Source organism: Hippichthys cyanospilos, chromosome 6, assembly GCF_059441005.1.
Source record: "Hippichthys cyanospilos isolate Australia breed blue-spotted pipefish chromosome 6, RoL_Hcya_1.0, whole genome shotgun sequence".
Lineage (NCBI taxonomy): Eukaryota > Metazoa > Chordata > Actinopteri > Syngnathiformes > Syngnathidae > Hippichthys > Hippichthys cyanospilos.
In genome coordinates, this window is record NC_142374.1 from 4,739,573 (window position 1) to 4,765,568 (window position 25,996).

At 40.9% G+C, this 25,996-nt stretch overlaps 2 protein-coding genes across 3 annotated transcripts; both read right to left on the reverse strand.

Annotated features, from left to right (window-relative positions):
• Positions 1–1,690: 1,690 nt before the first annotated feature.
• LOC148421925 (neoverrucotoxin subunit alpha-like) lies at positions 1,691–6,041 on the reverse strand. 2 transcript variants are annotated; one of them, XM_088416616.1, is made up of 4 exons: positions 5,893–6,041; positions 4,787–4,905; positions 3,224–4,696; positions 1,691–3,130 (listed from the first exon to the last, which is right to left on the reverse strand). In XM_088416616.1, the coding sequence occupies exons 2-4, from the start codon at positions 4,872–4,874 to the stop codon at positions 2,592–2,594; spliced, it is 2,100 nt and encodes a 699-aa protein (XP_088272742.1). In that variant the 5' UTR covers positions 4,875–4,905; positions 5,893–6,041; the 3' UTR covers positions 1,691–2,591. The 2 variants fall into 2 exon arrangements, with proteins under 2 accessions (XP_088272742.1, XP_088272741.1); XM_088416615.1 differs by lacking the exon at positions 5,893–6,041 and adding an exon at positions 5,820–5,872.
• A 3,727-nt stretch (positions 6,042–9,768) lies between these two features.
• On the reverse strand, positions 9,769–24,955 carry csnk2a2b (casein kinase 2, alpha prime polypeptide b). The gene is made up of 12 exons (XM_088416617.1): positions 24,032–24,955; positions 23,370–23,481; positions 20,644–20,745; positions 18,399–18,449; positions 18,245–18,304; positions 18,058–18,141; positions 16,616–16,726; positions 15,998–16,099; positions 15,808–15,908; positions 14,231–14,379; positions 13,948–14,028; positions 9,769–10,365 (listed from the first exon to the last, which is right to left on the reverse strand). Exons 1-11 carry the CDS (start codon positions 24,133–24,135, stop codon positions 13,955–13,957), a joined length of 1,050 nt encoding a protein of 349 aa, XP_088272743.1. The 5' UTR covers positions 24,136–24,955; the 3' UTR covers positions 9,769–10,365; positions 13,948–13,954.
• Positions 24,956–25,996: the final 1,041 nt, after the last annotated feature.

The following is a 25,996-nucleotide window of genomic DNA, read 5'->3' on the forward strand; positions in this document are numbered from 1 at the left end:
AAAATCATGATGAACCATACGCAATAAAAGTCAAAACAATTAAATTATCCCCATTTTTTGTTCGATGTTACAATACATGAACTACAATAACAGTGTCTTATGCAATTTAAAATCCACACACTGTCAAGATCTCAATGGATAGCTTCCAAGACTTTTTTTCTCCCTAGTTTCTGTCACACATAGCCATCAGCTGGGTAGATGAGATCTCTTGATTTCAGACTGACTCAAGTTCTGCACTGTCATAGTATAACAGACAAGCATACAAGCAGTGAAGAACGGGGCTAAGTTGTCCCAATTTTTACACTTTGATGGATATAGGCATCAATGGCAGTGCATGATATAACACTAGACAAGGCTAAATATGTTTAGAGTACTTTTAAATTGTGCTTTACTGCAAATACAGTGGGGTGTATTTTAAGAGGTGACCATTTAGCCTTCATTTATGTTTTTTAATAGTGTGAAGGCGAAAGTCTTGATGAAAGTAGGTATGGATAAAATGTTAACGTTTTACTGCTGAAGATGGCAAAATAGTTAAGATGAGAAAAGGAAGTCTCGTGAACCACTTTTGATCATTTTTGCTCGTCGAGATGGCATTCTTCTTTTGAAGATGCAGTTGAAATTTAATATATTTCCATTACACGAAGGTTATCTTTAAAGTAGGTGATCTTTATAGGAGTGACAATCTCACAAGCGGTTCATTAAGCTTCCTCTCCGCATCACTACTAAATACGTTGAATATCTTTTTAAACAAGACACAGTTTCCCACCTAATTAGAAAAAAAATACCTCATCCGTCTTTGCTTAACCAAGATGTGGCTAAACAAAGACTTTCAACAAACAAAGGCAATTTTGTGTCTTCCTCACAAGGTTGGAGGACCCCCGCACACACACACACACACGCACACACACACACACACACACACACACACACACACACACACATTTTCTAGTGAGGTTGAAAAACTGGTTCTACCAATACCAACATGCAGCTGTTTTTCTTCCACCAACATTCCTTTCTTCCTTATTCTTTAGGCATTTTGGCCATTTCTTTATTAAATATGAGTTTTTTTGGTACTGACACTTGGAACGAAACCTCATGTTGACTGAAGCTGCACTTCTCATCATGTGGCTGCACTTCAATACGTTGTTTAAAAGTAGACCTGCCAGGACGGAGCAATAACAACAAAAAAAGCTAACATTGTAGCAATCAATGGGAGGCCAATAACAGGTGTTTTACTGACATTAAAATGAATTGGAGTGTAAACAAAATGAAACACGTGACCATACACAGTAGGACCTGTTCCAAATATCAAAGCAAAATCTCTCCTCCCCAACCTCGGAATGAAAACAAAAAAAAAATGTGAACATCTCCACTGATAAGGTGGGCGTGTATTTTTTTTTGCTGGGCTGGCATAGGTGAGCTGTAGAGGTGATACGAGGTCCTGTAATCATTTGGCCTCTCGCAAGCCATTGAAGTCTGGTGTGAATTCCAGACGTTTTGTTTGGAGGAAACCAGGCACCAATCATCACCAAGCCAATACCATCAACACAGTGAAGCATGATGGTGGAAACGTCACGCAATAGAAATGTTTTTCAACCAGCAGCAACTAACGGCTTCTTGTTTCCAATCTTGTTGTCATTTTAGTCCCAATGAAGGCAGAATAAGGAACAAGAGAGAGAACGAGAGCGCAAACATATAAGCAATTTTATTGCTCATGTGACCATACAAACGTTGAGACAAATGTCTTGAGTTACATCTCATAGAAAACAATGAGACTTGCTCAGGTTACAGAAAAGCTTGAGTGAAGCATTGTATCTTTATTGATCCAGATTCTAATTAGGCATTCCATATTTACACTTCTGGTGAATTCTGTTTTGTAAATATACCAAAGATGAATTCAATTAATGGACATTGATGAAAGTTGTTCAAATCAGAGTTTTTAGACGTAAGCTGTTTGACATTCATGATTACTTTACTTTTCATTCTGTCAAGCCTGGTCAAAAACTACCAAAGCAAACGAACAAAAATATTGAGAGCTAGAGAGAAACAAAGAGCAAGCTATCATTTTCAGAATTGAAATATATCTTTCCATCAACCAGTGACTTTTTGTCCTATTTGTCTAGAAATTTTTTAGATTTATTTATTGGATATTTGAAATCAATGTCTTCTAAGGCGCCTCTCCTAGATGGATTTTCATGTCTGATGGCAGTGTATTCCAAAGTTTAATACTGCTATAGGAGAAGGTTGACTGTCCAACTTTGGTTCCGCAAAGAGGGATTTTTCCCTTTTGGTTGGCTGAGCTTCTGGTCTTGCTGTTTTGTCCCTCAACAAGTTGAGGTTCTCGACCGTTTATACTTTACATCTCCAGGTTGAATTGAAAATCCATCATTCTCGAAAGCCGTCAAGCTTACAATGTTTTAATTTTCCAGTGTGGCGGTGGTGAGACCAGATTAATATTGTATGCTTTACTTTTAAGTGTGAAGATGGTTCTGCAAAAAGTGGCGCTGACGGCTTAAAAAACTGTTTAAACCCAATGGATCAAATAACGTTGCAGAGCTGATACTACAATGGGGAAAAAGGGGTTTGCTCTGCTAAATCGACAGGTAAGCAAAACTCTGCGGCTCATGAAGTTTAAAACCTGCATAGAGCGGTTGATCAAAGCGGTGTGCGATCATATGATAGTGTTTCAGCTTTTCTCCAGAAATGCCATAAAAGTACAAAGTACCCCCAGGATAGTCTAGATACACTGCAAGTTTTTGCACGTCCTGAGCACAAACGCTCCATCCAGATATAATTTCAAAAAGATAGGAATCAACGAGATGGATCCCCCAGGAAGTGTGAGAATCTGCCAATGTTCGACGAGCAATCGCAAATTTCATTTCTCTCAGATCGTCAAAGAAACTTGGAGTCAATGCATAGGAAACACCCAAACAAATGTTTTTTTTTAACTCCACTTCCCAATAATGGCGACCAGTTAGTGCCTCTTTGCATAAAACTCGACTGCCGGCGAGGAAGCTCCGTGAGTGAACAAGATACGGATTGACATCGGAGTATGTCACTTTCTTGTTCTGCTCTGACAGAGTGAGATTTTCTTGGGCAGTATTCACATCCAGCGTTAAATCAGTGGCATCTGATGGAAAGTGGAAGAAACATCTTAAGAGATCACAAGTTGGTATTGTCTGACTTGGAAGTAAAAACAGCGGCACAAAAAAAAGGAACTTACACCAGATTAGGTCTTTTCTTTCGGTGATCTTCTCTATTGAGAGTGGGATGGGCGGCTGTGTGAAGCTGTCAGTGCGAAGGAAGCCGTTTTGGTAATGGTAGATGGATGAGCCCTTGTATTTCTCATTTGGCAGAGCAGTTATAAGAAACTTGACACTGCTGAATTGCTTCATTAATTTGGCATATTTAAGGAACGTTTGGACATCTTCTCTCATTTTCATGATGACCTCATTCCCAAACGACTTATATTCTTCAACACTTTCTCCAGGCTGGGATGTTTCCAAGTACTTAGCCATGGCATCGAGACAGGGGTCATTTGTGTCCAAGTCGGTGAAAACGTAGCAAAGAACATCTGTGACACTTAGAGAAAGAACCACTTGGTCCAATTCCGACTTTGTGTGCACAACACGAGCATTTGTGTCTTCCAGCATCATGTCAACACAGGACTGAATGACGTTGATGTCTCGTTCTTTGTTCGCCAACCACTTGTTCAGGTGTGCTGTGCGGAATGGAGAATTTTCTCCATCATCAAAGACTTTTGCCAGTGCGTTCTCCTTCTCTTTGCCATCCCGGATTGAAGGGAGCTTGTTCGATAGCGCCAGTTTGAGCGAAGCTTCGTAAAAAGAGCAAAGTTCCAGGAATTTGCTCACGTTTTTATGGAGATCGGGAAAATTTTGTGCTGCTTTGCTGAACAAACTGTCATTACATCTCATTTTCACTTGATTCGCATCCTCCATAGCCCCTTGAATTTTCCTCGAAAGAGAGACGCTGAGATCACTGACCAGCACGGCAGCTTTGCTGTGCAGCGCCTGCAGGGGATACAGCCAGACAACCACAGGAGCATTGTTCTTCTCATCTGCCAAAAGCCTTGGAAGCTCACAGTAGGTTTCTACCGCTTGGACAAACGTGGCAGGGCTTTTTTCAAGAATGAGATCTCCAAAGAATGTGCAGGTGAACTTGTTTGTCAGCTCTTTCTCTTCTTCAGTCAGCTTTATTTGAGCATTTCCTTCAATATTAAGACAAGGAATCTTCTTGATGACAGCTTGCATGTTACCCTGGATATCTTGAACACTGTTGGCATCTGTCTTCTCACTGTCAAAGACAAAGAATGCATTTGCTCCATAAAGGACACCTGTGACCACATGGGTCGCCCTGCCTTCTTCAATCACTTGGAGTTGTTGGCTGTTTAGCGGCCCAAGAGCAGTTAGAGACAGCTGCTTGAAGACTGCGGTACTTTTGTACTGAAATGTTACCCTGCTCTGATTCTTAAATTTCTTCTGGTCGTTCAGGTACTTGGCAGATCCTCCAACTTCTACCAACCCACCTAAGAAACTCATATTCAGAGAAGCTTTAATATCCATCAGGGAAGACTTGGCCTCAATGGTGTCTGAGGCTGTCATCTTAAATGAACTGCTTCTTTGATAAGATTCACTTGTCTGGCTATCTAGACTTGCCCTGTCCCACAGGGTGAAACCTACAGAAACAGACGGTCATGTATTTAATTCCTTTTACTATAAAGAAAAAAAAACAAAAACAATCGGGATATCTGTGTTTCCATTTCTACCTGGGATTAGTTCATCTTTGCGGGCATCGTAGAGCATCCCCAAGGTGAAGGGCTGACCCAGAGCAGCAATTTTCATTGTTTCTGACATTCTCGCAGATATATAGAAGAGCTGACAGGGGCTGAAAAAAAAAAGCATTTTCAGGGACAGATTATCTGGAAACCAGTTTGGTGTCTTGCTGTCAACAATCCAAAATCTCAGTATATTTAGTATTATTCAGTGACAATTTTACTTTCTATCATGTTAGGTTTTATATGTATAGGGTTATTAGGTAGGTGTTATTCTACAAGTTTGAGTTCCCTCTAAAATAGTGTTTGGTTTGCACTAATGTCGTGTGTTCCATGCATTAGTTGTGATTGACCGTTCTCATCATATATAGTGCCTTACCATTGGGGCCCTCTAACCTCTCGAACATGATTGCCATGAGTGACCGTGCCAGGGGGCATAAACCCCCAGACAATTTAGCTCCTGGGATCATTGGAAAACGCAACATCTCCATCACAGTAAGGTGGTGGCTCATAGATTGGTGGTTAGATTAGGAGAAATTCATTAAGCATAAGTATAAATAAGCATAAAATATTACCCAAAATAAACAAAATGATTTATTTGAAGCATTTATTTGTGAGGACGTCATTGATGTGCCTAGTGATTTAGAAGTCCCTGATCTAATATTGAGGTTACTAACGATTAAGCATGAAAAACAACCGAAATCAAACACATTTATTTCTGACAGAGCAGTAGCAATATGATCTCAGGGAGAGCCCTGCAATTTGTAGCTAATTTGGAGTTTCTCTACTATACAGGTGTAGTTCTTTTTTTCTTTCTTTCTTTCCAGCCCCTCGCAATTTGCAGACAGTCCCTGCGCATTCGCTCCGCTGCTGCCTGGTGAAGTGGACCACATCTGTCTAGCTCGAAGGACGGCTTCTTTTTGTTAGTTATCAGTGTTGAGGCTTTGATCTGTGTGCTAGCAAATACAAATTTTCAACTGTTCTACAGTAAAAATGTTTCACCAACGAACAAAACGTTGTTACTTACCCGGCCGGATGAGTTCAAAATCTCTTCCTAAAAACCCCTGTGTTAAACTGAAAGTAAAAACGTTGATACTTACCCGGCCGGATGAGTTCAAAATCTCTTCCTCAAAACTCCCGTGTTAAACTGAAAGTAAAAACAGGCACGGCTGCGCAGATAGTGGGGGAGGGTAAATTTGAGACCCCCAATTTGGAGCGTCTGAATCTACCAGGATTCTCTACCTCTATTATAGAGTAGTGTTGTTTGTATGCTGTAGAGTCAATTTACTGCCACCGATAGTATGGGAGAATATGGTCTGACTGCAGGAGAAAGCCGCTCTGAGTATAAAGTGGTGCAAAAAACGTGCCGGGACGTCAATTATAAACCAAGCTAGACTTTTGCTGCACACTTGTTTTCACAGTAGTGAATTTTTGCTTGTATGAGGACGTATGAAAGAGGGTAAGGCTTCTATGCATGGAGTTTGTTTCCACAATGGGGGATTTTTTTGCACATGCAGGTTTTGTTGTACAGGAGTGTTATTGTATGTACAGTAGACCAGTGGTGTAAAACATTTTTTTTTTTTTTTTTTATTTTGGGCCGCATTGTAGTGATAGTTTCTGTCAGAGGGCCGGAATGACTGTGAATTCAAATACATTTTAAGTGTGTTGATCACACATTTACCAAAATACCAAAAATTACCAAAACAGAAGCCGGCAAAAACTGTTCAAAAGAGATTTGGAGAATAACAAAAATGTTTGTTTTTCTTCCCACAAATTCTTAAAAGTTAAAGACAACTTGCAATTTTGGTATTTTAGTCAGAAACCTGAAGTCACATCAGGATTTCAAGGGCCACAAAAAGTGAGGTGGCGGGCCGGATCTGGCCCCCGGGCCTTGACTTTGACACTGGTGCATTATTCATTTTGAAAACCCACAATAAATTTTATTAAGGTGTAAATAAATGTGTTCTATCCAACCAACATATATTTTTATATGTTTGTGCCTTGTGTGCAGCCAAGCAAGTTTCTGGTTTGTATGTCAATGGCAAATAAAAACAGGAAAAAAAAAAGGTTGTAGGCGATAGCAATACTAGCAGACTGGAAAAAGGCAAGACTGAGTCACAAACAATCTTTTGCAAAAGAGGGAGAGAGAACCAAGGTCATCCGGTGATCTTGGGCTCTCCTTTTCGTTCTATGACAAAGAAGGCAGTCACAAATTTCACAGTAAAACGACGTAAGGAATTACTGTATTTATGTCTATGTGTTTGCGTGTGTGTATGTGCCGATAGGTGTGCAACCAATGTGTTTTTATATGATGACATACTGTATATACAGAAATACAATTATTCCATCAAAAGAAATGGATGGTTTGTTTGCCAATCGTAAATAAAAGAAGGAGAAGGGGGCGCATTTACATCCTACTTGACCAGTGAGAGTCGTGTCTTCATTTTATTTATGTCCGTGGAAGCCCGGGGTAACTAACCAGTGTTGACATACTTGTCCAACTTGTGCAGTTGTGAAATGTTAATGGGTGGGTGCAGTAGCAGTCAAACACATTCAAATTGAAATCATCTCAAACATATCAAGAGGACAAAAAAATTAAGGTATTAAGTGTTGAAAATACACAAATGTCGAGTCATTCCAGCTCATAAAGCATCATCCACATCATAGAGCTGATGGAGAAAATACCAAGATTAGTGAAGAATGACACTTGTCGATGTCTCGAACAAATATTAATACCAATGCTGAGGAAGCCCTGGAATAAAACAGATCAAGAATAAAGGCATGAAAAAAAAAACACTTAAATAGACATTTAAATTGGTCAAGAGCAAGCTAGTCTTGTCGCTAGCCAACTAGCGGGGTGTGTGTGTGTGTGTGTGTGTGTGTGTGTGTGGGGAGGGGGGGGGGGGGGGGGGGGATGCGTTCTTTTCCAAACGCAAACAAAACAATCCTCACATACTCTGGGAGTATAAGCAACACACAGCAGCAACACAGTGGTGTCAAATTAGCACTAATGCAGCACTTATATTAAACAAGCGAACAGCTTGCCGAACCTCAGCATGAACGTCTGTCTGTCAAAATGTCAAAAGTCACACAGAGATGAACAGCAGCAATGGACACATCCACATAGTGCAGGGGTGAGCAATTCCAGGCCTTGGGAGCCGGTGTCTTGCCTGTTTTCTTGTTTTCTCTCTCAAACACACCTGATTCAAATGATTAGGATTATTTTCAAGATCCAGCAGAGCGTGTTGATGAGCTAATGGTTTAAATCAGGTGTGTTAAGGAGAGAAAACCGGAAAACATGCAGGACACCGGACCTCGAATTGCCCACCCTTGACATAGAGCAAAACAACATACCTAAGGAAACGCTGCCCCCTAACGGAGGACAAACCATCCTTCGATGTGAAAAGCTTTTATTTTTTTTTATCTGGGAAAAATTGCCAGCTTCTAAATCTAACCCTTTCAAAAAATCGGAACGGTAAAACACATTCCATTTAATCACATTTTCTGGTTTTCCAAAGGATTCCATAGAGATTTTGTCAAAATTTAGATGACCCAAGTATTATCACAGTTCAATATATTTGGAAATAATTTAAAAAAAAACACAGACTTTGAGGATTTGTACTGTTCCTGTTGACGATATGGTCACACAAACCCACTGAATAATACGGCAGCAGATTTACCACTCAGCAAACAGTGCATCTTAAGACTTGAAACTCGAAGATTTATTCTTCTTAATTTCTGTATTAAAAATAAGTTTATGTAATCGACATGACCTCTTTTCACCCTTGAAGCCCTTTGAGACGTCGGGGATTCAGGGCTATACAAATAAAATTTGATTGATTGATTCGTTCATTCATTCATACATTAGCATGTCTAAATGTCAAAATTTCATCTGTCACACAAAATGCAAGTAGAACACAGTATTGCTGAGGTTGAATTGACTAAAACCGTCTTTAATTAGGAAATTATACAACTCCTATCTTAAAAAAAAACCCTCAATCTTGCATTTCCTGGCCAACAGCCAAGCAGAGAAAGAATGCAAATTTGTTCAAAGAATGCTCTTATCAGCAAGAAAACTAAAACCATGACTGAAAAACGGAGCAACAACTAAAAGTCGGGTAAAGAAAAAATTGCAGCCATCTTGATGTCGTTCCAAACGATCAACAGTCTACATAGCGGACACTTTTCAATGGATGAATCTCCCTATTCTGCCAAGCAGTGTTAATGAGTAGTTGTTGGTGCATTAACCGCGGGCCAGATTGCAGCAAGCGATTTAACAAAGCAGCAAAATTCCAAATAAAATACCCTATCAGTACATTAAAATCTGTGGGGAAAAAAAGGTTGTGGCGGTCTGATTGATTTATGCCGGCCAACAATTACAACGATGGATAAATACTTTTTTTGTTTAAATTACTTGCTTTATTCATGTTCGTTGTAGCTTTTAATTTGTCGTTCTGTCTGCAAAAAGGGCCCCCGTCAGTGACGGATAGTCCTCCAGTGCTTACGATGTGCGCACCCCTGAATTTGGCCCATGATTCAAATGTGTTCGACATCCCTGGATGAGGTCAACCTGCAAATAGAATAAATCCACATTTTTTTGACGGCCATTGGAATGCATTCGGGTTAGTGGGAATGAGTTACACCCATTTGTTCAGTAATCTGTCAATATATCGGTACATTTTTGTTATGGTCTAAAAAGATCCGCATCAATCAGGCCCTGCTATTCATGACTTTATCCTCATCGTTACCTACTTTACATATAGTGTATTTGTATAAACATATTTCTTACTCCTGGAACAGAACACATCATACAGCTATTAGTCCAAGTCTCCATGGCGCCGCCATCATTTCAGTTTAGTCATTCCAGGAGTCCAGCAATTTATTTTCACCCTCACCATTTTCTTCGCAAGGCATGTCCATGATTGTAAAAAAACAAACAAACAAAACAACAACAACAAAACCTCAGGCACACCAAGTTCATCTAAATAAAAATCATTTATTTTTCATTAATATTATTATCATTCTAGCTAGAGAGAGTCCACCATGCCACTTTCAGAACTGGAGTAGTGCTAGGACATTTGTCTGTCAGGGTAAAAGATGGCAAGGAAGGCAGACAGATGGGTGCATGGATGAACGGGTCTCGGGGAGGGCGGCGGCGGCGGCGGGGACTTTTACAGGGTCACGCTCCTGTCCATCTTCCATGCTGATGCAAACAAAGAGGCGGGACGATATAATGGAAGGATGGAGGCATGGGGAGAGAATCGGTCTTGTAAAGTAATTTGTCCTTGAATATATGACTGAGCTGGGAGGGGTCAGGGAGTGAGCAGCTTCAAGCTCGTTGGTCAGGCTGCTGGACAGGACACTGGAACAGGCCAATCACAGACTGATACAGAGGAGGAGGGTGTATGTATACCTGCTTGCATGTGTGTATGTGTACGTGTCTGTATGCACATATCTGTGAGTGTGTAACTGGTCAGAGTTACTTTGATCCATTGTCACTGTACACTTGTCAAAGTTACTGTCACAACCGCGGACAAAGTTGAGGTAACAAACATCCTTCTTCTTGATACTTTCTGCAGACAAAAAGAGGACAAAAGGCAGAGAAGAAGGGTGCTAATTATTACAAAACAATTCACTTGTCTTTTCATTTTCCTGCACAGCTATGTGAAGCAATAAGAGTTTCTTTGTGGGGGAGGGCGAGTGACTGTTGCCCTTCACCCCGGAAGCGAGACTAACACTGCATGAAAAAATGAACAAAAGCTAACGTAAGTGGGCTGCCACTTCTTTACCAGCAAATACCAATTTCCTGCTAAAGGAGCACGTTTGGACTAACATTGCACGTCAAAAGTATATTGTAAGCATGAGACGAGAGCGGGATGGAAAGGTGCACTTTTGAAATAGCAGCAAACAAAGGAATCAGTCGTGATGGTTACTTCATGGCATCAATGACCTCCGCTTTGGTTTTCTTGTCAGTTGTTGGAACTACTCATTTCAGTCATGTCGTGACGGTGTTACAGTTCAATTGGCTCCCAGATTTACTGGCTCCTTTGTAGCGGTCATCATTAGGTTCAGCGCATAAGAGCCTGAGGTCGTGTTATGCTACGTTCACACAGAACGCGACAAAGCGAGCGGCTTACGTTCTACCCGAGGCGTTTTGTCGCGGGGTCAAGATGGGGGGTCGCTTTTGTGAAATCACTGTTTGTCGCGTGAGGGGAGTGAGCTTGCTGTGCACTTTACAGTGGATCCGGAAACGACAGTATTGCTGAGAGCTTTCACTTTTCTGGGATGTAGCAGAGCCAGTATTTTCACCTTTATTCTTCTTTTTTACGTTGCGTGTAAAAGGTGTGAATTTAGAATGACGTGAATGCGAGACGATAGCGACCCTGTCGAGTTGCTTCCCTGAGCCGGTTAACATGGGCGTAGTCAAACAAAGCACCAGATTAACTTGTGCCCCGGCCGGGACACTTGTTTAGGTCTACAGGTATTACTTTTATATGAGCAAACTGTGGCACCGAATTGGGAGCCAGTTAATCTGGGAGCCGGTTGAACTGTAGCACCGGGATGTCGCGATTAAGGGTGTCAATTAGACGATGCTGAATTTGGCTTCAGGGGCACGCTCCAGAGAATCCAGCCTTTCATTCCACCTTAAAAGCCAAAATTGCGCTTTCTTGCCGTTAGAGGGCATTGTTTCCCTCATGTTTGCATGCAGAAGTGAATACAGTGGGCCCCCGGTTTACGAACTCGCTCTTTTACGAACTTTTCGACTTACGAGCGTGGACCGCGGCTTTTTTTGTCCCCCACTTACGCACAAACCTTTCGTCTTACGAACAATCCGACCTGCCGCCGGTCAATGTGTTCGCACAATTATTTTCGCTTTGCTACATCAACGAAATCAATTGTTCACGCTTGTCACGGTCACGCTGAATGTTATTGCTCTTACAATGTCACAGTCACTGTCTCAGTCACGGTGTCAGTCACGGAGTCAGTCACGGAGAAGCGGATATACTATTGGCCGGCGTCACGTCAATCACAGAAATGCCGATATGCTTGATCACCGCGTCACATTTAAAGCCTTGAAGATGTGTCCGCGGCACAGTCAATGCCGTAAATTTAGACAGCGGACCGGGGGGATTTCTCGCGTCACAACTGACAATATCTGTGCCGCTGTGCCACGCCCAATTTTTCATTTTTTATTTGTTAAAAAAAGTTTAAAATATCCAATAAAGTGTGTTCCACTTCTTGATTGTGTCACACTTGTTGTTGATTCTTCACAAGAAATTACAGTTTTATATCTTTATGTTTGAAGCCTGAAATGTGGCAAAAGGTCACAAAGTTCAAGGGGGCCAAATAGTTTCGCAAGCCACTGTAAGATGGAATGGAATGTTGAATTCCCAGGAGCGCGCTGGTGAAGCCAACTTCAGCATCGTGTGTTGTTTTGGTAGCTCTCGCACTTGATGCGTCCAGCGGTGATGCAAAAGCCTTTCTAATTGTTACTTGCTCTCTTGCTATTGGTACTTGCTTTCTTCGATTGGAAAACCAAAACGTTGCCACATAGATGATTTGCAATCGGACCATTGCGTATTTTTTTTTTCATCAAGAATTTCTCCCCTGTAGCTTTCTTCTTCTTTCTTAATTTAACTGCGGATTGCAAACAACAGTTAGGTGCATACCGCCACCTACTGTACAGGAGTGTAGCACGCAAGCCTATCCGTCAACTTAGTTCCCTTCCATTGCACTTCTGGTTCAATCCCTCCAAAAAAAAGTGAAAAGAAAATAAATCTCGTGGCTAACGTGTGCAAAAAAATCTCGTGGCGTTCAATTTTGCGAGATCTCGTCACTCGAGATCTCGTCCTATCCCTAGTGTATTGCAATGTATCATATGTCCTTGGACACACACAATCTTGGATTCAGCCTGCGGCAGTACAATGTGGCACAATCAACAAGACCGCTACAAGTATTTCGTGGTTAGACTGCTGTCACAGATTTACAGCCCGTTCACAGACGAGTCTAAGTGGTGGCCATTTTGAGCTTTGCGGCAATGTCTGTAAATACTTGCTCCATGAGCAAGGTGCTGGTTTACTTCCATCTGCACTCTATTGCTTTATTCCTGTTTTCCTACTTACAAATTGTCACATCCCTAGATGATTGTGCTTTTTGTTTTAGGCAAAGTCCTCCTGCCATGGCAAGGGGGCAGGGTCACCGGCCGCGCACCTGATGACCATCATCATCAAGGCCTTATTTAAGGCGACTGGCGCAGGAGGACAATCGCCGGGTTATTCCAGGAGCCAATCGTCAGTGAAGCTACTGCGATTCCCAGCGGTTTCTATCCCGAGTTTCTGCCGTCGTGCATTTTTTGATCTGTACTTTAGCTTGTGACTTTTTTGCTTTGTTTGCTCATTTGCCTTTTGCTCCCCCTCCGGGCTCTTTTTGTTGTACGTAGTTTTTGATTATCCCCCTGCTGACCTTGTACCCGGTTACCTGAGTGTTTAGACACTTTTGGTCTCTCTTTTTGTTGTACTTAGTATTTTGGACTCTTCCACGCTTGCCATGCCATTTTCTGTTAATAAACCCTTGGTGCTACTCCCTCGTGTGCCGTGTACTCCACCCACTCGTGTCCCAGGGTTATTCCCAACACACAACAAACATCGTGTGAGGTTCTTCAGTTATATTGCAATTAAACTACAACACAGTCGTTTACATGTGATTGGAACGATAATTAAGCCATTTAATATTCCACATAAGAGGGAAAGCAATTACCACTCATATCAATTGGATGGCATTATCATGTAACACATGATATTTGACAACAGTGAGTTCCAGTTCACTTTAAAACGTTCTGCCTTATGACTATAGAAGACGGTTTCATTACCATTTGTCTAAATTTCATCTGTCACATACAAGTAAAACAAAGTATTACTGGGGTTGAATTTACCAAAACAAGTCGTCTTTAATTAGGAAATTTAAAAACTTCCATCCTGGCCAAGAGCCAATCAGAAAAAAATGCAAATTGAGTGCAGGCCATTGGTTGCTTGAAAGAGTGATCGCCTGTAGTGCAAACGCAAGTATCGTGGTACACAATGTTGTTTTTAAGTGTGTATCCTTTTCGAAGAATTTTAAAATGGCTTCTCAAATTTTATTCTAAATTGGATACATACCTGTTTTTCATCGCGCCGTGGTGTTGCCACTGGAAACCATGTTGTCAGAGTTTGAGAGAGACTGCTCCTTTACGACAGGGTCTGTTGGAATGTACAACAGGTAGTGTTCATGCATCCTGAAGGACCACACTGACAAATGATTGAACACTAATAATGATAATATAGCACAGGCTATAAAAAACAAAAACAAATAAACAAAAAGGGGTACTTGACCGCAGGTCATTGCCGTAAAATCCACAATCTAGTCTAATCTAATCAATGCCGGAATGTGTGCGTTACTAACAGAAGTAGGGATGCTCCATGGCCTCCGTGGCTGTCAGTCTCTGTTGGTGGTCGTAGCGAAGCAGCTTGTCTAGGAGGTCTAAAGCCTCGGGACTCACGAGGTGCTGATTCTCGGTCTGCACAAATTGCTCCCAGCGCTTCCTGCTCTGTCTAAGATCATATTCAGTAACAAAAAACAAAACAATAAAAGCAAAACATTGTCATTTTTGGCGAACGTATTAAATTGATTCTGAATCATAGAACTGGGAATCCCAATACTTATGTGAATTGATTTTTTTTTTTTTTTTTTGCACATCCCCAATGTTTATGCATCTCAGCCCTGCTATGCAAGTACATTAGTTCTGACTTTCAGGAGCAAACCTACAAATATATGCATATTCTCCTTTAGGTTCAGAGATGACTGCATGCTCCAGTAAATGCAACAAAATGATAGCGGCATACAAAAGCAGATCATTTACGTTTGTCTTTTCATTTTGTAAATACAAGGTGATGATATAATTCAATATTATTGTAAGGGTGTCTGACATCTTGAACTTGCACTAAAAATGTTCCTGTCATGACATACAGTGATCCCCCCCTACTTCGCGGTTAATGGGGGCTGTCAACCCCCCTCGAAGTCTGAAACCCGCGAAGTAGGGTATCAGTTCCTAGATTTCTATGTACACCCCAATAGAGCCGCAGTAACCATAAACAATCCTTTTTTTTTGTATTTTTTGCGTATTTTAATTCCTTTCTCCTATTATTTAACATTACATTATCCTTATTAAAATTATTAACATTATTGTATATTCATTAAATAACTAATATTACTTAGTTTGTTGAGAATTTCTTCTCAGGACTGGTTATCTGCACCGAGACTCCGGTGAAAGAGTACGCAAGTCATCACGTTGAACTTCACATTTATTTTGGCTCATGTATGGTGTATCATGTAGTATCTGTTGAATAAAAAATCAACAACAATCTTAAAGTCAGTAAACTAACATATAAACACTTAATCTATAAATTTACTGTATTTTTAGCCGACATTAGCGGGTTAGCAACAACTACTAACTATAAAGTGCAACCTCTACACAGACGAACACATAAACAGAATAAACACTCATCGCTTACTAAACATAGGCAGTAGCGTGCGTTATCAGCATAAATGATAATAAACTAAATATGAGCTTACGTTGTCATTCACTACGTCACCGTAACGAGCCCAATGACGCACAGAGAACATAAAACAGGAAACGGAAATGCAACGCACCCCGACAAATTAAAAGCATGCATTTCAAAATAAGATAAAAAAAACGTCACGAACGCTAACGCTTGAAGAATTCTTAACATAGTTATTAACTAATATTACTTCGTTATTTGATGAATACAGTACTGTATAATGTACTTTTTTGCTTTTTTCATTTTTTTTTTTTTTTACATTTTTGCACATGTTTTAAATGATTTTTTATTTTGAAATATTTTTAATTTTTCCTGGAAAAAAACGCGGAAGTACTGAGACCCATATCTGAGACCGCGAAGTAGGAGGGATCACTGTATTTTACTACAAACAGAGTAGAGTGAGAACACAGACTGACTTACTGTCCAAGTAGATCTTTGAAGCGTGGATCCAGCTCGATATGGTATTTACGCAAGTACCCAAACAGCTCGTCTGTCCCCAGAACCTTGGCAATTCGCACCAGCTGCAAAATGGACCGGGATTCAAATTTAAGCAAATAATTAACCTAAATAATTAACCTAATGTACAAAACCACTACGATGAGAGCGCTACCTGGTCATAGTTGTCCTGCCCATGGAAGAAAGGCTCTTTCTGGAAGATCATACTGGCAAGCATACAGCCCAAGCTCCACATGTCTAGACTGTAATCATACATCTGAACGACAAAAGCACCAAACCCCACAGCCGATGATGAGGATGGACAGGGAAATAATCAAGATAGAGGCACCTCAATTGATAATGAACTCTTTCCAGACAAGAATTCTTGTCAAATATGTTGAAAATTTGTTTTTTTGTGTGTGTGTGTGTGTGGGGGGGGGGTGTTTTTGTTTTGTTTTTTTGCGAATAAATAGTTGACTAGGGCGCCTCTTAATATCAAGTCAATTGAGCACTGAACTGCGATCATTTGAGGGCAGTCTTGCTAACACTGGGTAAGAAAGCCGCGGCAATAAGAATAACCGAATAACACAAAGGACTGCATATTACAGGTCAGTTTTGCTTTGTGGTGTCTGTCATTGTATGATTCATCATTGACAGTAAAGAACAAAAATGTAAAGATAACTAGAAAACAAGAAATGAAACATTAGCATTAGGCAACTAGCTGTTGTGCTGAATTCATTGAATATCTGTTTCACCCACAAATGAACTAAAACTTGTGTGTTGAGTCTCTTACCTGATAATCCACCAGGAGTTCGGGCCCTTTGAAGTATCGAGACGCCACTCTGACGTTGTACTCCTGGGAAGGGTGGTAGAACTCCGCCAAACCCCAGTCTATAAGGCGTAGCTATGGAAACAAATTATGTTAAAATCCTCAATCACATCAAAAATGCGGTTGAAAAAAAAGCATATCATTTTAATATCGCGATTGTAATCAAGTCTAATGAGATGAAAGTGATTAATTTTTATCAACCGTGTCACTTTGGCGACGCTGTGGTCATAAATCATGAGTTTGCTGCCCCCTGCTGGACATGCTGCAAAATGTATAATTTGAAGTAAAAAATTGTGTTTCACCCTAATTTGGGAACATTTTTGGCTATGAAACAATTCAAAAGCGTTTGAATGATTTTTTTTTCATGTAAATGCTTGTGGAAGATGTTCTCTTTATTAATTTTGAGAAAGAACACTGCTCTACATAAAGATAGCTGATAGCATTAGTGAGTAAGGCACCAGTTACAACAATTTTGTTCACATTAAATACCCCTTTAGATACCACTAAAGGGTGTTTGGATATAATTTTACAAATAAACATACGTATACTCAATGCCTGTTTGCGCTATTCTTTTCATTAATCACTTGAAACTTGACTTGATTAACTGCATCTGTCAGCTGCTTTTGTCAGATCTCATTTATTGAGACAAATTCCACCACACACTTTAACGTAAGGTGAATAGTGCCGTAGTAGTCACCAAGAGAGGTTGGTGGAACCAAAATTATATCTGCTGTTATTTTAAGGCTCACCCACACACTGTTCACACGTATTAGAGGAACTCATATCAGCAAGCGCGAGCCATGGATATTTTTTAAAATGAGTCAAAAGGATGAAGACTGATATTTTCCAGAAGAAAAGGGCTTTTAATATGGGGTCCCCTAAACATGATCAATTAATGCCCAATTTTTTGTTGAACAAGCGCCATGAGGTTGGTGTTTCTTAAAGCAAATAATTGCAGGGGATCAGGAGCCTTTATACATGCATGAGGTTCAAATTGCCTCTGAACCCATGACAAGAATTGTGGCGCTATCTCCCGTGTACTTCACAGCTACCAAGCTGCATAAGCCACTTTGTTGATCATGTTCAGCATGGCTGAAATTGAGATGGACCAGCTTGATCATTTTCTTGGGCATGACATAAGAGTCCACCGTAAATTCTATCGGCTCAGCGAGTGGACTATATATGTTTTTAGAAGTACTCCTATTTTAGTTCACTGTTATATGTGTCTGGGAACAGCAGCCTGTGGGAGGGCTTTCAATCATATGCTGAAATGTCCTGAGGAGAAAGGAAAAAAAAAAAAGACGACAACGATGCACAAGCTGGTCAAAGCACCGTTCTAACATGGGTCTCCAACATGGAGGGAATAACTGTGTGTGCGTGTGTGTAATTAATACTATGCTACTAACCTTTCTCAACTGGTGGTCAATCATCACATTGTGGGGCTTGACGTCACGGTGCATGATTCCCATGCTGTGACAGTAGTCCAGGGCCTGGCCGGCACATGCGCACATTGAACATTTAATGAAGTTGAAATGATATTGCAAAGCTACTATCAAATGTCAAAGATTTAAAACATATAAATAAACATCTCACCTTCAGTAGTTCATACATATAAAAACGTATATCATAGTCAGTTAATTTCTGGTACAACTCCTGAGGGGTGAAAAAAAAATTGTCATTTGAAAACATTACACTACTGGACAGTAAAATAGACACAATCTTTCTTTGTTTTTGTTTTTTTTTTTACCTTGAAATCTGTGTTATTGATGCATTCAAAAACGAGTGCTGGAGTTCTGGACTGCAATAAGAAAACAAGTATTAAAAGAGATCAACATTTTGTCATATAGCTCCAGAATGTAATACATTGAATAGAAAGAAAGTCGTGTACGATAGAAACCAATAGAGGCTGTCCATCATCAATTCGGAATTTCTCCTCAGGAACATTGAGATATAAAATATTTGCGGAGTAAAACAGATGGGAGATGTTATGCCCATATTCCCTAATAATGGTTATCTCCAGCATTGTTTCCATATAGATCATCTTCTTAGTTCTCTCTTTAACATCACTAGCAATCTTGGGACCCATGGCTAGCGATTTCAACTTTGAATTAAGCAGTAAAATGATATATAAATACGGTTTTGTAACCACTCACAATCGAACAAAGCTTTACTGTTCTGCCATTATGAAACGAGTGAGGCCGACCGTGAGGACACGCCGACAAATAGCAAACCAATAGCAAAAAATAGCAAATAGCAAAAAATAAGTGCAATTGCTTAAAAACGCCAGCAGATGGAGGCAAAACAACACAAATACAGCCAAGCCCCTAGGGTCATGACATTTGTTTTGGTCTCATAACCGGGAAAATGTCATAAAGAGGGGATGAAAAAACTCAGTATTCCACGTCACAACATGAAAATGTCGTAAATCAGGGAAGTTGTAACACGGGGGTCCACTGTATTTTATTTTTTTATAAGTGCGATAGGACCAACGGGACACTGCGCTCCTCTGTACGTAGTCAGAGCCAAACTTGGTGAGGAAGGCAGTCGATACTTCCAAATAAATTGTACTTATGGTACAAGTAATATACGACACGAACAGCCTTGGTACGCATATATTTTGAAGTTCTTTCGGGAAGCATAGTCATGACAATGGTCGACAATTGTGATCATGTTTGGTTCTTAGAGTGACCAGGCTCCAATTTGAATGACACAGTACTGTTCTGAAATCACGTTCACATGGTGTTGTTCTGAAATTATGTTCAAACTGTCAATTCAGGGCGCTAAAAAATAAGCACCAAAATCAAGCGACGACACATTCCTTTTTTTCCAGCTGAGGTTATTTTACTTGCTTGATGCTTTTTATTTTTTATTTTTTTTTGTGCAATGTGTGGTGACTAAAATAGGTAGGACGTTGACCGATCGACACATTGATTACACCTGGTGTAGTGTGGTGCAATCTAGCCATACACTGCCAGCAGTTTTTCTTTTTTTCATGTAAAGCAATGAATTCACTACATTAAAGGCAATCAATGTCTCAGATCTGTGTTGCATATTATAACCATGCAGGGTACTGCCAGTGCTCACTCAAGCGCCAACTAAAATGACCAATGAACAACACTAAGTGAGCAGCAAAAATAAAGATTTATGTAGACGCCATTGTTTATTTCTGTAATGACTGCATAAATCAGGGGTGGCCAAGTTTGGTCCTCAAGAGCCACAATCCAGCCTGTTTTCATTGTGTCTCTTCAACTAACACACCTGATTCAAATGATTAGCTCATCAGCATGCTTTGCACAATCCTGATAACGACGCTGATTTGACTCAGGTGTGTTGGTTGAAGAGATACATTGAAAACAGTCTGGATTGTGGCTCTTGAGGACCGAACTTGGCCACCCCTGGCATAAATGATCAATGGGTGGCAGTTTAAGGCTGGTGGGGTGGATTTTGAGGAATTAATTAGGAGCATATTTTAGGACAGGTGTGTGGGCAGCACAGTGATGGGTGACATGGAGCTCACACAGTTTTTACCGAACACAACGCCTAACGCAACAGAGGGCAATGCAAACACTACCGCTAAATGCCACACAATGCCGCCACACAACTCAAGCACCAACCAACTTTAACGGTATCGCCAAACGCTCAATGGCAAACATAACTTGTAAATAAACCGGAAAGATCACGAGCAAAAGGTCTGGATCCAAGGTAATCATTTACTCACCATCACACCCCAGCGGGTAAAAAAAAAACATCTCCCATCCCGCACCCACCTGAGCGGCTAAAATGGCCACTGGATTAGTCGCTACAATTTATATTTATACAAGAAACTTTGAAGCTAGAGAACCAAAAGAGCTGTTTCACCACAGATAGACTTCACTGTCATTGAAGGAAATGCAAAGGCAAGGTGATTCCATCTCACAAATTCACATCCTGTAGTTGCACTTAATATTTACACTATCCTATCATTGCATTTGCTAACTTTAAAAATAACTTACCACGGGGTCTTTGACAGTGTCTACCAGACGGATGATGTTGGTCCCACCTCTCAGGTTCTCTAGTATCTTGATCTCACGCTTGATTTTCTTTTTCTTAACTGGCTGAGAAGGGACATGAGATGCAAGGGGGAGAAAAAAAAAATCACACATCAAAGTTCTCTCGTGTGTCACTTTTGACTGCTGATGCTCAAGCTGCTGATTCAGCTCGCCTGCCTGGTCTGCAGACTTCAGCATCCTACTGTCAGTCTTATCACAGAGCCAACTCTTGCAGTTTACATTTAGGGGTGTATACTGGAGTTGGAATGCTGTGTACAATCATTTAGAATGCCGTACTTCAGTTTGAACAGTGACGCAAATGTCCATGAGAAAAGAGTAGGAAGAGGGAGGGTGTTATTGTGTAATTTCATTCACCCCCCCCGCCCCCTCCAAAAAAGATTTAAATTGTCTTTAGTATCATGAGAATAAAAGGAAATCCCAAAAAGGAGGATGACAAAGCAACACTTGTAATTACCGTATTTTCCGGACTATAAGCCGCACCGGTATATAAACCGCAGCAGCAAAAATTGAGGGGGAAAAAAAACCCACCAATTTTTGGCACGGATAAGCTGCACTGGACTATAAGCCGCAGGCCATAACATCAGATATTTAAGCAAAAAGATGTTGTATGGAAGTTTTTACATTTTTTAGAAATATTTAAAAAAAAAGTATTGCCTGCCCACAGCAACATCCTCTCTTAAATATACTCAACATGACTGCATTTTTAGCACCAACATATTTATGCAAAAATGGATGAATGATTTTCAACATAATACCAACAGAATACTGCAGAGTTAGATAGCAGTTGAAACTCAAAATCATTTATTCGATAGCATCTTGTTTTGTCTACCAATGTTTAATTGCTAGATTATTTTAGTGAACATACACATTGCAGATAATTCATACATACAAGCATAAATATTTAAATACAATCATATACACCTTACATCAAAATTACACATCAAAAACTTTTATACACAATCTTTTTCATTTTTAATGATTCATATTTCAAACTCGTTTCGATTTCAGCCATTGATTCACATCTTTTCAGTCCTATTTCATGGTTGTTCCATAAATTGAGACCTTGACCGGTGGATTGTCTCCTGGTGGCTAGCAAAAAAAAAAAAAAAAAAAAAAAAAAAAGCAGATAAGAAGCACTGGACTATAAGTCGCAGAGCTCAAATCACGAGGAAAAAGTCTAGGCTTATAGTTGGAAAAATACAGTAATTATTCTAATTCTGTTTTATATTGGTCTATTACAATCTAGAGCTGAAACAAGTCAGACGAGTCCTCTGTAAAAATAAATAAATAAATAAATAAACCTTCAAGGCATTTTTTTTGTCCCAGATACCTCATTATTAATGTACATGTCAGAAAAAAATGTTAGGAGAATCTATGCTCTGCATGAAAGTAAAACCAGAAATCGCAGTGGGAGGGCAAATTTCAAAGTAAATTTGACTTTACTGATTACTATATGGACATGAATGCCTTGGTCTACTTTTGATTTTGAAATTGTTCCGGACAAAGTCTCCCGTCTTAACAGCTTAACTCGTCTCTCTACTGCAAGTGTTCCTCCCAACTCCCATTACAAATAACATAACCTTAATTCAAAATCACACTCAATTGCCAGTAAAAGAACTCCAAATGACCTAAAAGAGAACTTGCAAACTCCACAAAGGAAGGCAAGGGCAAGCTGGAATTGAACTTGATACCTCTGAACTGTGAGGCAAACGTGCTTATCACCCTTCCACCATGCCTCCCCAATTTATCTCATAGACTAAAATTTATGGGGAGGAAATTTGAAGGAGAAAGAAAGTTTTTTTTACATTTTTATCCAATTACTCTATATTTGATAGCTTTGGCCCTTGAAGCAACAGGATGAGTGGCTGTCATCTTTGTAGTGTTTTCTAAAGAAAAAACATGGTATGAGCACACGAAATGCTTTGAAATGCCTAGTAAGAAATAGTTTAAAAAAAATAATTTTATATATATATATATATATATATATATATCTTTGTAAAGAAAAAGGGGGGGGGGGGGGGTTCATGAGTCAGTCAAAATGAAAGCAATGAGAATGTTGAGAAATAATGCGGTTATACCGGTTTACTCAAATTTCAAAGTATTTTGACCAGATTTGTATTTCTTTTTATCTTAATATTTTGACAATAATACAAGTGTAAAAATTTTTTATTTTTCGCGCAAAAAGGCCTATGCTTGATTTAAATTTAATCATTCTTTCTGTGCACTCAGGTTGAAGTGGCCTTTCCAAATGCATTTAGCATTTGCAGATTTTTTTCTCCTTTATATTGTCACACATGTAAGCAGAGATGAAATATCAATTAAAAAAGAAATTCCACTTTTTAAGTGGAAAAAGTGCACATTTTTTCCAAGTTGTAAAAATTGGGTGCCACATAGTGTTTCAGAGTTCAAACCCCGTCATGCAATCTTATCAAATCACAGTTCAATGACAAGGGCGTAATTTTGCAAGTATTTTGCTTTTTCTTTGACTTTCTGGGAAAATCATTCCAAACCCGCCATAAGACTAGATAAAGCATCTTAACACAAAAGAAAGTTTACAAATTTAACACAAAAGATGACTGAGATTCATGTAGTCCCACTTCATTATCAAAATTGAAGATTGGGGGGGGGGGGGGGGGGGGGGGTCCTCTTTAGGCTCAAAACCTGCTTACCTTCAGAATCTTGACCACCACCTTCTCATTGTTGGTGATGTTTATGGCCTCGAACACTTCACTATACTTCCCTCTGCCCAGTTTACGTACCAGCTGGTAGTCCTCTTGGTTGCTATGGGGACAGACAAGAGACTATGTGCAGTGTGTGTTTGTAAGGAAGAGTGAAAACACTTCACCATACGCGTCTTTTCTTCTGTGCGGCTTGTCATCATTTGCGTTATAGACAAGCAAAAGCCTAACTGAACTGACTTTTACGATTTACTTATAGGTATATTTTATCCCTCGGAGAAAAATTGGACTCACGTTGCAAAGCAGTACATACTTTGTGTTGCACACATGCAAAAAGAGATTCAGCGTGAAAGCGCCTTGCTCAAAGCGCCTCAACAGTAGCCAGCGAGAACGCAGATCTGTGAAGCAGACAAGCTAACTAAAGCCCCATATTTGAAAAAAACGTACCGATCTGTATCAAAGCAGTTATCTTGCGAAAAGGCAAGGAAGATGGTGAGAGACTGTACTATCTTGGTGTCATCACACCCTCGAAGCAAGGAGTGTAAAAATAGGCACCCGTCGACACGTTCACTAACAAGCAGTCATTATGTGCTGTGTTGAGGCATCACATGCAGCAAATTAAAGCCAACCACACGAAGAAGAAATGTCCTTACTTCCAGTTGGGTACGTGGGCCTCGTAGTCCCAGTAATCACGGCTCTTCAGAGTGTTGACATCGACGTACACACGGGATTTGCTACCGGCCACCGGACCCGGCATGGCGAGACCCGTGGCTCGGAAGCGGAGGAGCGGGAGATGGGTGACGAAGAATCCGAGTGGAATCCGGTGGTAGACCAAGAAGAGGATCGACTCTAGTACGGACGGGGTCGCGGTGAGTGAAGAGCCAGATAAGTGATGACAAAAGGGCAGCGGCGGAGAGATCAAACGCCCGTCGTGCAAAGTCTCTTTTCACCGGACTATCAGTAGCAAGGGTCCCGATGGGTCTGAGAATGGGAGTTGAGGTTCCGGAGAGGAGCGAGGAGGCATCGGGGTGGTGAGGTAGAAAAAAAAGTGTCTCCCAAAGTGGACGCAGAGGAATGTTGTCAGTAATCTCAACAACGCTTGGTTACAAGTGAGGGGCTACTCTTGGAGCCACTGGGCCCGAATAAAAAAACGTCGGGGGGAGTAAAGCGATGCGTTTCCTGTGCGAAACGGAGGGCAGGAACCTCTCTGCGGTTCAGTCTCGGTTATCAATCAAATGTTGATTGGCGATGTTGATCGGTGGCGGGGTCGAGCTCCAGTAGAGAGGGGGTGGAGTATCGGAGATCGATGTTGTTAGCTAACGTTAGCGAGGGATGCTACTTGAACGCCGAGATGTCGCACAGACGAGGAGCGCTCGCCGCCGTACACCACCTTCAGCGGATCCCGCGTCATCAGCGGCCGGCTGCGCGAGGAAGTTCCACCTCGAAAGTCCCCCAGGACGAGACGGCGGCCGAGGAACCGTGGGCGGATGTCTTCTGCGGCCACAGTCCTCCCCGGTCGAGAGCACAGGAAAGGGGAGCGGATCGAGAGTGAAGAGACTCGAGGGCCACCCGGAAGGGAAAGCCGCTGACTGCGGGGGTGACGACGAGGACCTCAAACACCGGCTGAGCTGCAGTGACACAGCGACCCCTTGTGACGAGGAGCGTAAATTGCCCAATCAGGACTGATTGCTGTGCTGCCTTGACTTACGAGTTCAACTCGTCCAGTGCAAGCATTCAGAAATGAACGCATGGTCCATTTTGAACCGCTCGCTGTTCTGACGATCCATAGTCATTTTTAGCCTCCTAGTTTTTTTTCTTTCAATCCTTGTCGTTTATATGTTAATATAAAAGGCCAAATTGGGTAAAATAATAAAAAAATATAATCACAATATCAGGAAATATTAATATTTTATGAATTGAAAAAAAATTACAAAAACGAAAAACGTCAGTTTGTTAGGGCACCTTACAGCACAGACAACTTCGATCGCAAAATGCCGGTTTGCTATCGACCCCACGGGCTAAAAAGAAGTCTGCGGGATCAAGGGCATTTTCCATTCGCGCGCCAGTACTATGGAATGCCCTACCTATGGAAGTTCGCGCAGCCACCTCAGTAGAAATATTTAAATCCCGACTAAAAACACATTTATACTCAAAAGCATTTAGTTAATTTAGCCTGTCTGCAGCCATCTTCTTTTTTTTTTTTTCCTGCCCCCCTCTTCCGGCTGGGAGAGGGGGCTAGCTAGATGGTGAGGGTTGACTTAACCGCCTCCATTGGGTCCTGCGCTGGTCGACCATCACGGGTTAGGAGTTTGGCCGTCTGCAGTCCACCTGGCTGGAATGTGGGATGGTTCCTGCCCAATGGCTTTGCCTGCTGTCAAGACATCACTGCACTATATAGCACAATATGTTTTCTGTAATTTATGTTGTTTCTGTGTCTGGTACATGCAGCATCCACTTCAACCTGTGGGCCTGGAAGGGGGCTCCTCCCACCTGTGGTCCCTTCTGGAGGTTTCTGATTTTCCCCAAATTGGGGTTTTTGAGTTTTTCCTTCCCCTTCTGGGAGCTTTGACAGGGGATGCTGTTGTGTACCCTAGACTGAAAAGATATCTCTGTACGAC